Source organism: Rhododendron vialii, chromosome 5a (assembly GCF_030253575.1).
Source record: "Rhododendron vialii isolate Sample 1 chromosome 5a, ASM3025357v1".
In the NCBI taxonomy this organism is placed as follows: Eukaryota; Viridiplantae; Streptophyta; class Magnoliopsida; order Ericales; family Ericaceae; genus Rhododendron; species Rhododendron vialii.
In genome coordinates this window covers 4,627,383-4,641,335 of record NC_080561.1, presented here as the reverse complement: position 1 = coordinate 4,641,335, position 13,953 = coordinate 4,627,383, and the positions used below count along the sequence as shown (strand labels likewise).

Genomic DNA, 13,953 nt, shown 5'->3' with positions numbered 1-13,953 from the left:
TTTTTTGCAAAGTTCTTTTGTTATTGTCTCAATTTTATAACCGTCAACCCTTTGTCATTTTCCCCACTTTCAAATTGGTCAATTTTCATGGTCTTCGGCTTGGTTTCTATTTGATGACCACAAGGCTTGTTGTAGTAGTAGTAGTGGTTTAATTATGAAAATTGGGCCCCTCATATAGGTTCTTTCTGGCCCACTTCGATTAACCAAATCCAATTTTAGCTTTGCACATTTTGTATTCTTCTCCCTCTCTCTAACCCTTGTTTAGACAAATTAATCAAGTTGACCTGGTTGATCTTGGACATTGTTTTTCTTCCTCTCTATGGCCCACCTAGTGATCTTGTAATAGCTACACACGATGGATATACTTATTGGGAAAATGACGACTCAGGACATGTTTTGATAATTAATACCCGTCAAGAACATGCTGAGAATATTTTTTAATACTGAAAATATCCTTGACGGGTATTAATTATAAAAAACACGTCATTGACCGTCATTTTCCCATACTTATTTTATTGTAATTCCAGTGTCATAACGATTTTCTTTTCTTTTTCTAAAAAAAGACTGGACTTTTGTATCCCCCTTCACAGCATTCAAAGTGCGTGGTGATTCCCTCCGGATAGTGGAGTGGTGTTATGGGGCAACACTTTTTGTCACAGGTGACGAGGTATCATACCTGCACTTGCATATATTGTCCACATGGTATAGAATTAATAAATGGCCCATTCTTGAGATTTGAACCTTATACCTCTTGAATATGAATCTCCAGCCAGCCACTTGGAGGTGTTTTGCTCTCTCTCTCTCTCTCTCTCTCTCTCTCTGCGTGTGTGTGTGTATGGTGTTCTTCCATCCAATTTGCATTACATCTACCCTACAGGGTGAGGCATGTGATCTTATTCTACAGCTCACAATCACACAGCAAGTATTGGAAAGACAGTAGCCTGCATATGGCACTGCAAGGCTACTTGGTACTTCTTAAATTTAGAAATGTGCTTTATTTTATTACTTGAACTAGGCCTCTAAAGCCTAACTGGTTGGTGACCACAATTGTAGGTTAAGGCCTTAGTCTAGGTTGGTAGGACCTGGAGACCCTGCCAAGCAGGGGTGCTTGGCAGGGGTGCCGAGCACATCTCGGCCGTCCAAAAGTGTTTTGGACGGTTCAGATGTAAAGGTACAGAACGAATTAAAAAAAAAGAAAGGAAAAGGAAAAAGATGTTTCGATCCGGGCCGTTGATTCCGAGATGAATGGCTGGATTGGCCGCTCGGCACCTGCTTGGCAGGGGTGCCGCTCGGCAGGGTCCCCGGGTCCTAGGTGGTAGGCCACAGGCCAAGTTTCCATTTCTCTTCCTACTTCCCAAATTGAGATGCTGGTTGACCCCAGTGGCACTCTCTTTCATATTTCAGGGGGAATTAATTTTTCCAGTCATTTTCTGCCATTTATTGTTGCTTCATTATTCGTTTAACCCATAATCATATTCTCTTTTTTATGGCTCTGTAGATGGGCAGAAAGAACTTGTGCTGTTCTTCAATGCTAGGCATAGTGGGCTACATCTCTGATGAGAATTTTGTAGTTAAATTTGTGTTTATCTTTTTTGTTTCTGCTAGACCAAAAGGATGGAGAGAGGCGATCAATGTAATAACTTTCCGTCATGGGCGTGACCAACGGGATGCCCACCCACTATAGAATGTTCAGCTACGGGCCTGTGGCTGCGTGCCCCAATTAGGGTCGTCACCACATGGCGTTCTTGCATTAATCATTGTCCCGATTAGGCAAATATATATGTGTAGGCCTCATCCACCAAATGTAATGCAGTTGATATGTCAAATTTTTGTAAACTCTTTAGGTTCATGAGCATGAGGCATTGATTAAAGTAATTTATAGTATGCAAGAAGAATATTCAAACATAGATAGATTGGTTTGCAAGTTCCTATATAATCACTTTTGTTGAGGATGCCAAAAACAAATTGCACCCCCCCCCCAGACTACAGACAAATGAATGATTCTGGGTAACCATTGGTGGGTACTCGGTCATTTGATTAAAAAAATGCTACTCCCTCAGTCTCTTTTTAAGTGTCTCGCTTCGTAACTCCAACTTATTAAGAATTATTACATTTTTCACATCAACTTTTACTTTCATTTTCCTTATTTACCCTCTATGGAGACATCATCATTACACTTTTACTCACTAACTTTTCAAAATGGAATCTACTTTTAGGGGCAAAATGAAAAATGTACCAAACTTTTATCCACTAACTTTACAAAATGGACACTTATTAAGAGATAGTCCAAAATAGAATACTGGACTTTAAAAATGGGACGGAATGAGTACAAGTTTGACAACCTAGAATTGGGGAATATGCTGCCATTGCACCCCCTGGAAAAGTTCATATGATGACAGCCTAGAATGGGGGAATAAGCTGCCATTGCCTCCACTGTCAGTCGACTAACTTTTTGGTGGGAAGATCAAAACAGGATCCCTATACCCTTTTATCTCTTTCCCTCGTCCCAAACTCTTGCCCTATGGTGTGATAGAAGAGATAATGGTTTCAGAAAGGAACAGGCTCACCCAAACCCCCCCCCAACAAAAAAAAAAAAAAATATTGAAGAAAAGGACTGGTCCAGTTTTAAATTTTTTGAGTCCATTATGCATCCATTATCAAAGTTCGTTGGGAAGCTTAATCATGCGGAAAATCCTGTTAATCAAGTATCAAGGAAATACATTAGTTAAAAACAATGGTTAATGCAAGACACAGTTGAAGTATGTGCCTAAAGATAATTTTTTGGGACGTACACAAGGAAAATGATTTCCAAACTGGCTTTTTATGCCATTTGTTAAAAACAATGTATGTATGTAACAATGGCATTTTTCAAATTTTGAGCACAATGGTAGCTGTTTTGGTAGGAAATTAGAGGACCACAGAAGACTACCGTACTGTGTAGTTCCTATAAATTGTTTTACATAACAAATCCTTTACACAAATTGGCCGCCCTATTATAATTTGCGCGCACGCGCTCGCGCGCGCACACACATAGAGAGAGAGCACTTACGTTAAACCCTTGTCCATATGAAGCTTTGCTCCGGTAGACATTGGGATTAGGCCTCAAGATTAGTCGAGATGTGGGTAAGCTGGTCTGATCACTTGAGTAATAAAAAAAAAAAAAGCTTACGTTAAACCATGTCAGCCTTTTGAAGTGATAATGTTGTCCATGTAGATATAGCCAAAGAAACACCAAGATACTGCTGCTTCCTTGTGCTGCAAAGGTCACCATCAACTGTGACAATCCTGCAACACAACCATGTGATCTGGCTCAACTGTGATATCCTACTATACTGGGCACGACCTGTTTGCTTAGCTTTCAGTTGCTACTGCTACATATGGGACCGAAATTCCGAGATTAATACCGTATAATCCTATTGTCATCAAGATATTCCAGAATAAAGGCCCCTTGCGTATCCCTGTGGGCAGAAAATGCAGTGTTGAGGCTTCGGAAACATTGCAGGAATCTTGTTTCAAGGACTGCATATCAACAGGGATGTCATAATTCTTTTTTGTTTTGAGAAATCAGACCTCGACTACAGAATCCAGCAGTAAAAATGCATGAGAGAGAGAGAGAGAGAGAGAGAGTATTACCTTGAATGTGGTGGTGTTGGCAATAAAATAAGAACAGAAGCTCTTTAGCCCAGGTGTCTGAACTCTTAACTTCTCTGCTCTTGCTCCTTCTATGGTAATGAACAATTTCAATGGACTTATGTCTACATTCTCCCTCAAGAATTCACATCCTGATATTCAAACCCCTCTCATCTTAAGCAATAAACTGGAGGCCAAACAAAGAAAATGAAGCATGGAAAAGTAAGAAAGTAAATGAGCTCTTACAAAATTAACCACTTATGATGCACGTTTGTTAGTAATACAAGCCATCGAGATCTCTGTTTAAGGCAATATTGGATTGAATTAGTCACAAGCAAGCCAATCAAGTGATGCAGTCGAGTACTGCGTACTGGAATTCACAACTAGTTAAATTCCTCTTACCATCTGGATATCACCAAGGGCTGCTGAACATGCAGCATTTTCTGGATCTACATTAACATAGTTCTCTTTGCAACTTCTTCTTGCATTCTGAAAAAAGCATAAATTGTAACAATTACCACAAGAGCATAAAAAATAAATAAATAAAAAACCTTGTAACAAAAGGTTTCTTGTCTCAAAAGTCAAAACTTGGTGTGCCTCAAAATCCATCTGTTTTGAGATCCGAGTACATCATGAGGACGTGACTGTAATTAACAAGGAATGGTAACACAGATTTAAGGATAAAAGATCGTTGACCCAAAAACCCCTATTGCCTATCCTAGCCGATTTAATGAGCCTTTACAATTGCAGATTTTGATTCACCTCATAGATCTCATCCGATATTAGTGCCATCCCATGAGCAAATTCAACTTTTGAGTTCCTATCAATACTTGAATCAGTCACCGGGCTCCCAATCAAATACCCTGACACCATTACAAATAATATTGATCATATAATACTCGGAACCATAATGCAGCAGTAAATTTCATAGACAAAAAAAATGAGTCAAATGACTAACTAAGAGTCATCAACATCTAATAAGATCATGTACCTTGATATTCAGATACCAAAAATGAGCTATAATTTGAAGTGTAAAAATTGATCGTCGTGATAATAAGATTACCGTCTATTATCTTCTTAGTGATCAATGGAATCGGAATGCCAGCATAAGAATCACCGGCGATAAATAGTTGGACAGAGAGAAATTGTGGGTGTTCAATCATCCACTGCATCATGTTCAGAAAACAAAAAGTGAATGAACGGCTAAGTTTTCCAGTGCCCACAGGTGAATCAAGAAATATCATGCTACCAGCCTGTTTTATCGCGCACTTAAGAACAAATTACACCAGAGACCAAAAGAGATGGACAAAACAAAAGAAACACTGTAATGTAAGAAATTCACCTTCGTCCATGTATAGGGGTAATATTTCAATTTCGGTAACCCTCCAGTATAGTTTTCAAAGTCAAACTCCATTGGACCTTAACAATAATATCAAGAGTTAAGGTCACAGAGATACAGCTGTCCACATAATTAGCTATCACAAAATGCCAAATACTACTCACAAATCCGAAATGACAAGAATAAGAAAGCTGAGAACATTCTAATTGTGCTTAGTTACTTGTTTTACTGATTTAAAAATTAAAAGAGGCAACTTAATGAAATAACGATAACTTAAGTTGTAGAAAAAGGACTTAAGTTGTAGAAAAAGGAGACATGATTAGTCGAGGTGCGCGAAAGCTGGCCTGGACACCTGAGATATCAAAAAAAAAGTGGGGCTTACTTCAGCTAATTTCTGGAGAGCGCACACACTGTTGAAGCTAAACCAAGATGCGAGAATGAGGAAAAAACCAAGAGCGAAACTTTGAATGATTAATTTACTCTGAAAATGTTAGACAATAAGTCTCGGGCCATCTCAACAGATATACATGACAATGTGAAAAGTTCCAAGAAATACTGATCAAAGAAGGGTAGAAATTTGTTTTATCATTTCCTGCCTTACGTAAGAAAGGAGAACAGGATAATTACATACCTGCTTCATAAATGAGTCCACAGAAAGAAGTACAGCCAGGACCACCCGTTAGCCAAAGAAAGAGAGGGTCCTCTTGAGGGTTCCCTTCTGATTCAACGAAATAGTAGAACAGCTCTGAATCGTCAACGCCAATGTGTCTGATGCCAACAAACTCATAATATAAGCACAAACAACTTCCATTTTTCAACTGAAAGCACAAACCAACACTTCTTTTTCAACTCAAACAAGATCTACTATTGAAAATTACAGATCCTTGAAAAGACAATGGAAACAGGGAACAGAAAAGAAAAGGCTTACCCTGTCTCGAGCTTGAAAGGAAGTTCACCATCATATCCAGGTAAAAACTTAACGATCTTGCCACTTAGGACTGCTTGTGCTGAGAATACCAGCGTAACCAGCAAATGGATATGCACCCATCTGATCCAACTGTACGTACCGCTGCATGACTCAGTCAGAAGCTGCATCTGAGAGGCAGCACCTGCTGCTTCTGCTTGTACCATACGAAGGATTATAAGAGCTAATGAAGCCAACAATTACAAATCTAAGCCAAATAACGTATATGTTCTTTGATTTGTACTTCAACCAAACTTAAGGTATAGCACAAAAGACTAAAGGTGTGCTCATTAATAACTAATAGCTCATTAACCAATTTCTAATTTAGCTTTTTAAATTAAGGTTTACTTTGAAAGGACAATTGAAGCAAAGTTTTCTTTTGTCTCTTCTAAGTGGCGTGTCTCCCTTTGTCTCTAATTTCTTTCTCATCCTTTTAAGTGGTGAGACAATCATCTAAATTTTCAGACATATTTTCTTCGTTTTCATCAACCCTTTTTTTCCCTTCCATCAAATGCTTAATCTTTCATTTCTCCCTTTTGTTTTCTTACCCTTTGTTTCCTTTCTCCCTCCCTAAACGGTTATTTAAGGGCCCAAATATTGAGGTCAGTTTCACCTAATGCAGCTTCCCTTGTATAGCAGTTCCGTACAAGATTAGCAATCACATCATAGAAAACAATAAGTAAATACGAGAGGGAGTGGGGCGGGGATCATTCAAATTGCCTAATCAAAATAACATTGTTTGTTTGGGCCTATGTGTTAAGGCAGCATTATTCCAACCAAATAGCATAGACATCCCTAGTTGTTTTCCACATGCCAAAAATTTGTATCAGAGCAGACCTCTTTGTCGGCAACTTCATGCTCGTCTCCTTGTCTTCTCCAACCATCATGGGAAAATCGAAAACCCTGAGGCAGACCATAGAACAAGGAGATAGGTTTACCTCATTTTACTCTTGATATCAGAGTTAGCCACTTTCGCTTCCTAACTCTTAAAAGAATTAGTGTACAGCAGCCAGACCTCCTTAAAATTATAAGAAACATGTGGTGAACAAAACGTGCTTGAAGATGTAAAACGAATGATTATTTTTCATAACCGCGTATCTGGCCCAATGGACAAACTATGGGGGACCAACCCCACCGTAAACTAGCAAGAGGCTCAACTAAAGCCAAGGCAATATACAGTATGAACTAGCCCAACACAGGAATTGATAGTAGGCAGGTGGGAGTCAAGGTGCAGATCAAAGGCTTTTTGATGTATGAACCAAACCAACCTGAGCCTTTTGTTGCAATCAATTGGAGTTGTCTACATGAATCCTATTTTTCCATTGAGTTCTGTTCACGACTAAATGCTCTATGGGTTGTTATAAATCATGCCAGCTCGTTTCCCAGCCATTGCCACTCACTTTGCGACCAGGTGAAGTGACTACCACTGCACCAACCCATAGGTGTTAATGTGAGAAATGCCTATAGCTAATCTCACACAAAAGTTTTGACCAAAATTAAAGGACCTATTTTTTCTTCCATTCTAAAAACTCGAATGAAGTCACCAAAATACCAAATCTCAACAAAATCATACCGAATATCAATAATACCCTATATGAATGACAACCGAACCAAAAACATCTTAACCAACACATGGTGACCAGAATGTGCTTCAAAAAAGTGAGCAAACGAAATACCCGTCTTATTGTTACCTAAATCAAGCTAATCTCAAGCAAAGCTTTGACAAAAACTTAAGGACATCAATTTTCTTGGATATGCGTTTCCACTATATCATTGGACTATAGGCTAATGGCAATAGTCAAATTGTTTCCGCTAGATGGTAGTATTTTAGTTGATGTATGTGTGGAGAATGACTTGCCTAAAAATCCGTGACAACATGGGTTTTAGTCCATTTCTGTATTAGTGAATAAAATGCAATTCATCAAACAAATGTCAATAAAATCTATTAGTGAATCCTAGGTCTCTTCCAAGCTTAACACAGCCCTTTTCTACTCTCATTTCTTTCTCGTCATCCAAGAGCATCTCCGACCCATCTCCATTTGGGCACCAAAACTCCATTTTGGAGAATCCATGCCCTCCAACCCATCTCCATTTGGGGTCTCCATTTTGGAGACTCAATTCTCATTCTCCATATTTGGAGAATCACCTCCCAAATGGAGACCCATCTCCATTTCTCTCCTTCACTAATATTCTACTTACTTTTTTGCTAGAATTTTGACAATTACATATAACTTTTACACTATGCATCATTTTTCTAAAAATTGGTATTATTGGAAAGACAATAATAATACCTTCAAAATGAGTCTAATATTAAGTATATGTAAATGCTTTTGAAATAACATCAAATGTAAATTCAAACCATTTGAACTCATAATATTATTTTTTTTCATTTAGACAATCCTATCATTATATTGGTTTGAATAATGAGTTGAAATGAGAAAAAAACATGCATCTAATGAAAGGAGGGAAAAAAATAATATCAAACAATAAATGGAGGAAGAATTGGGGGGAGTTTTAGAAAAATGTAAATTCAAACCATTTGAACTCTTCTTCCATGATCATGAATGAGGCCTTACGAAATCATTGTTTTAGAAACCTCAGGGTTGGTGCAGTGATAGTAACTTGGCAACTACGGGCCTCAGGAAGCCTTTGGTCTATAGTTTGACACTCATGTGCGTGCTATCAATTTCTATGTTGAGTGAGTCCATATGGGGCTTTGCTCGGATTTAATTTGGACCCACTAGTGGATGGTGGGATAGTCCCCCAAATTAAATCATTCAATCCCTTGGACAAATTGATTTTTAGTTACTGAGACAGCATACTGTTGCTCAAGTGATAAGAAGAGGCATAAGGATTCAGAACAAGAATACGAGGGATGTCATATTTCTTTTTTGTTTTGAGAAATCAGACCTCCACTAGAGAATCCATCACTAAAAATGCATGAGAGAGAGAGAGAGAGAGAGAGAGAGAGAGAGAGAGAGAGAGAGAGAGAGAGAGTATATTACCTTGAATGTGGTGGTGTTGGCAATAAAATAAGGACAGAAGTTCTTTAGGTAAGGTGTCTGAACTCTTACCGTGTCCCCCCACTAGACAATGATTTTCTCAATGGACTTATATCTAAATTCTCCCTCAAGAATTCACATCCTGAAATTCAAACCCATCTCATCTTAAGTAATAAACTGGAGGCCAAACAAAGAAAATGAAGCATGGAAAGTAAATGAGCTCTTACAAAATTAACCACTTATGATACATGTTTGTTGTTAGTAATACTAAGTCATTGAGATCTCTGTTTAAGACATTATTGGATTGAATTAGTCACAAGCAAGCCAATCAAGTGATGCAGTCGAGTTTTGAGACTTCTTGGCAGATAGGCCTTCCATTTTGACCTTGCCGGTACATATATTGGGCTTTATGTTAGAACTTTATGCTCCATTTTCAAATTTTTCTTGAAAGAAATTGGTATATGTTGTATCAGAACCATCGAGTCCTTGCACTACTACAAAACTGTAACTGAAAATAGGGGCATATGCATGTATACCTAATGTGGTTATTTAGGTGCCATTGTAACTGGTTTATTATACTGTAACCGAAAATAGGGGCATATGCATGTATATCTAATGTGGTTATTTAGGTGCCATTGTAACGGGTTTATTATACTTGTTCCGATTATAATGATGATTACACTAGGATATCTATCTTCCAACGGAACAATGCAGCATGTGGGTGAGCTACTGCCCTTGTTGCGGATAAGCGTCAAATTGCACCCTTTGATAACAGTGTTTAAGTCATTCTTGCATGTTCTTGTGATCGGAAGCGTATGCTGCTTGATCCAGGGTCCACTCTCTGTAAACAAATACACTATCATGTTCTTCCATACGCCGCCACAACTTGCTCCTATCATGTAGCACTTTGTGGAGAGGCATCCCCCTGAAACGAGAGTGATATACGGATAAAGTCCAAGACATCTGATATAATAATAGCAAGCAAATCTGGTGTATACATCCGAAATCAGGGATGCAACTGAAACCACCCAAAAACATTTCACTAATAAACTTATTAGAAACAAGGATGTTATATATTGTGACTTTCTCTGCTTACTGAATCACTTTTCCTGCCCCTGGTTTAGGTGTTTTCCAACAAACAGGAACTGGACTTATAATCATCATACCACATTATGAATCAGCTTCCATTCTAAAATGCAGCATTCAACTAGTAAGGGCGTCTTAGATCTGCGATCACACATGACCATGCCGATCAAATAAAATCACTACGGGAGTGGGGAGGCATAAAGCCTTACTGAATTACGGAGCCTTCAATTAGGATTGATTTTAACAGGATACAAACCACAAGCAAGGGAAGCAGCCTCCACACAGATGCTACACAAAAAAATGGACTTGTTTCACATATTGTATGGATTCGATCAACTGGGTTTACAACACATGCATACAGACATAACTTTATATGAGACTGTTTCTCGCCATAGGTGCTATGTCAACATCATTGTACCAATACGCTTGGTGATGCTTGGGAGTCAAGAACCAATATGAAGAGCACAGTAGCCACGGAAGGGATTGAAACAGATCATTTGGAACCAAGCCATAAAAATCTAACAAACACCATTGACACGAAAGATCTTCTAGACTTATAATACATAGTAGTCCTAGGAAAAATTAATGGAGACTCGCACAAATCAACTAGTTTGACACCAGTCTCAAATTGGAAAAGTTAACATTGGTAAAGATTCTCCCATCATTTACGGGAGTTGTGTACAATAAAGTAGTAGATAGATTCACAATTATAATGCATAGATCTCCAGGCCACTCTTCTAAGTGTTGACTACTTGAGTAGTATTGTAGTTGAACATGCCACAGATTAGAAAAGCCAAAAAGAACACTCAGCAAAACACATCTTGCAAAGGCCTCTTGTCCACGGTCTAACTCTTTTAGTAAGAGTACCGATAGCTAAAGTATAACATATTATCAACTAATAAAGAAATGGTTCGGAAATATGCTGGAATTGTTTGAAGTGAAGCATTAGAGTTGTTGAACGACACATTCAGTGCAGGAAAACCAGCCACTGTAACTCCAACAAGTAACGATACATTGACTCATATTCATTATTCTCTTCTTCACATAACGGCTACTCATAACTTTATCTTATAGGTGACGTCGGAATCGCCCTCTAGTTCTGCCATATTTGTATAACTATAAGATCTAGTATGCTACGGTGGTACATATTTACTAAATCTTAAGCTGTGTTTCAGGCACCTATGCCCCTGGAGTGGAGATTCTATCAGATCCTTGAGGATATCAACTTTTAGAAGGATGAGTGAGTGGTTGTTGAGCAAATATGATAATGATCTCAATCTGTCTTGTGCATACGTGGACATAATTGAGAAGCTAATCTGCATTGAGATAACCAAGCAAAGCAAGGATGGAAAATGAAACTCAATCAACGACAAAAGCTTCCGTGACCAAAAAAAGGGCTGTGCTTTTTCCTAAAAATGATCAATTGCAAGTTTCTGGCAATCCACTAGTTTGATGCTTCTTTTATATGTTGCATCCTGCTAAATGTATATTACAGCTAAAAGGCATTGCACTTCTTTCGCTATCAATTTTTATTTCCTTCAATGTACTAATCAAAATTTTCAAGTTGGATGACTTTTTCAAGACAACGTTTGCTAATTCTTTTCTTTACTATAAAAGAAAATTGCCACTCGATGAAATTTATCTCCTCTTATTCACAATCAATAAGAGGAAACAAAAGAAGAGGATAAAATCAAGGAAGGACAACTCTTTTTTGGAACAAAAATGGCAAGTACTAGTAGTGTTTAAGTCAGTTCAATGGGAAACTTCAGCTAATTGTCTGGCCTCCTTTCTAGGCTCAATTAAACAAGCAAGAAAATAAAGCTTTAAAAAAATGCATCTATTGTTTACCCTCAGCAGAAGTCTCTTCCTTTCCAAGTGCGACCGCTACTTTCTTCAAAATGGCTTCAGTGGGCTGGTGGGAATTTTCCACAGCCTTGGACAGTGCTTGCCATTTCTCCCCATGCTTTGGATCTGCAGTGACGCATCTCTTCAAAAGATCTGCTCGAGTCTCCTCTGTTCCATAATGAATTTCAAACTTGTAGAACAATGCCCAGAAATCCCCAATGTCTGGTCCAAGAGTCACCGCCCTGTTAAGCCAACTCCTTGCTTTGTCTACCTTCCTGTCATGCCAAAATAGCTTAGCAATGACATGTGGATCGTGGTTGCATTTCTTGAGTGCATCTATGCTCTTTGTCTTCCGTTGCGGACGTGGGACCATCTCAATCGAAGCTGCCCACAGTATACCACTATTGGGGCACACCTGCAATGCCTTAGCCATCAGAATATCTGCTTCCTTCCCCTTCCCATGCCTTGATTCAGCTCTTACCGCAGCAAGCAAGAGTTCAGGGCTCTGAGCATTCTTCTTCCTTGCCATCGTGAGAACTGCTCGAGCTTTACTCAACCCATTCATATTCTCCTCCAGCTTAGCGAGCGAAAGCCAAAGGGGAACACAACTGGAACATTGCTTCAAACCCGACTCATACACTTCCTTAGCCCTTTCCAAGTAACCAAGGCGTTCCTCCAGCTGTCCAAGCATCAACCACAGTTTGAAAAACGAAGGGAAGCATTTCAGCCCATCGTCGAGTAACCTCCTCTCCTCGTCAGTGTTTCCCGATTCTCTCTCAACAATAGCAGACTTCATCCACACTCTTTCCATGCCTCCTCTTTCTCGCGCTTTAGCTAGAAGCATTCTTGCTCTCTCAGGCTCATGGTTCTCAAATTCAAGCTTGAATGCAGCAAGACAAATCTCCTCGGAGTAGGGAATAGCAGCATAGGCTTCTTGAAGAATCGTTCTGGCTGAAGGTACATCACCAGCAAGCCACTTCTCTTTAGCACCCATTAACCATAGAACTTCAGCCTGTGGTATGTACGTCACTGCTTTACGAAGCAGCGCATCAAGAGATTCCCTGGTCCCATAAGTCTTTTCAAGCTGTGTTGCTTTGAGCCAAATACTCTTCTTGGTCAAAAATACTGTAAGGGCATGAGCATATATAGCTCTGGCAGTTTCAATGGAACCCCTTTTCTCGCACTCCTCTGCGTCGGCAACCCATGTCCTTTTCCGGTCTTCGTCCTCCACTCCAACCCCAATGGTGTTATGAATAATAGCCCGACAAGTGGCAAGGAATTAATCAACTAATTTTGGAAGGGAATGAGGGAAGCCGAAATTTTGTTGGGAGGGAAAGTGTATGTTTGATTGGGGTATTTTTGTCCAAAACAAAAAAAAGTTGATCTTTTCAAAAACAATAAATGAAGAGTTTGTGGCTAGTGTTTGGAACTTAGATTTCCTATAAAAAAGAAATAAATGAAGGAAAATATGTAGTGTTTATCATATGCCCAGGGGGCATGCGTTAACAAAACCCTTTATTTTTTGTCTCGTGGTTGCCCCCGTGTAGAAAAGTTCCTGGCTCTGTCAGTCCAAGCATCAACCACAGTTTAAAAAATGAAGGGAAGCGTTTCAGCCCATCGTCGAGTAACCTCCTCTCCTCGTCAGTGCATGTTTTCCGATTCTCTCTCAACAATAGCTGACTTCATCCGCACTCTTTGTGTGCCTCCTCTTTCTCGCGCTTTAGCCAGATGCATTCTTGCTCTCTTAGGCTCATGGTTCTCAAATTCATGCTTGAATGCAGCAAGCCAAATCTCCTCGGAGTAAGGAATCACAGCATAGGCGTCTTGAAGAATCGCTCTGGCTGAAGGTACATCACCAGCAAGCCACGTCTCTTTAAGTCACTGCAGTAGTAGCAGTCGTTGCAAGGATCAAATTTTTATCTCCGCGTGTTGTTCCGGCAAGCATAGAAACACCAACGTTTCAGAGATGCTTCACAATTATTTTGGAAGCATTTCAAAATATATAGACAAACACAGAAATGTTTGGAAACAAGAATTAAACCATTTCTAAGTGCAAAAAAAACCTAATACTGATAATCAAACATGCG

At 39.2% G+C, this 13,953-nt stretch overlaps 2 protein-coding genes across 3 annotated transcripts; both read right to left on the bottom strand.

The window, feature by feature from the left end:
- Positions 1-2,661: 2,661 nt before the first annotated feature.
- LOC131327462 (protein STABILIZED1-like) lies at positions 2,662-13,142 on the bottom strand (the record flags this gene model as incomplete). The annotated part of the gene is made up of 6 exons (XM_058360627.1): positions 2,662-2,694; positions 3,050-3,080; positions 3,170-3,285; positions 3,405-3,519; positions 3,634-3,782; positions 11,870-13,142. Coding segments are annotated over 5 exons (1,683 nt in total), but the record flags the coding sequence as incomplete, so codon positions are not given.
- LOC131325444 (serine carboxypeptidase-like 17) lies at positions 3,682-9,037 on the bottom strand. Of its 2 annotated transcripts, none has more exons than XM_058357722.1 (8): positions 8,939-9,037; positions 6,771-6,836; positions 5,898-6,087; positions 5,601-5,737; positions 4,694-4,796; positions 4,393-4,493; positions 4,033-4,119; positions 3,682-3,817 (listed from the first exon to the last, which is right to left on the bottom strand). In XM_058357722.1, exons 4-8 carry the CDS (start codon positions 5,607-5,609, stop codon positions 3,806-3,808), a joined length of 312 nt encoding a protein of 103 aa, XP_058213705.1. In that variant the 5' UTR covers positions 5,610-5,737; positions 5,898-6,087; positions 6,771-6,836; positions 8,939-9,037; the 3' UTR covers positions 3,682-3,805. The 2 variants fall into 2 exon arrangements, with proteins under 2 accessions (XP_058213705.1, XP_058213704.1); XM_058357721.1 differs by having other exon boundaries at positions 3,776-3,929.
- Positions 13,143-13,953: the final 811 nt, after the last annotated feature.

Bases quoted from the DNA above. Each gene is read 5' to 3' on its own strand.
- LOC131325444 (XM_058357721.1), bottom strand. The intron at 4,494-4,693 runs GTAATCTTATTA...TAATGGTGTCAG, and splicing joins CACTAAGAAGATAATAGACG to GGTATTTGATTGGGAGCCCG. The intron at 4,120-4,392 runs GTGAATCAAAAT...TGCTTTTTTCAG, and splicing joins TATCGGATGAGATCTATGAG to AATGCAAGAAGAAGTTGCAA.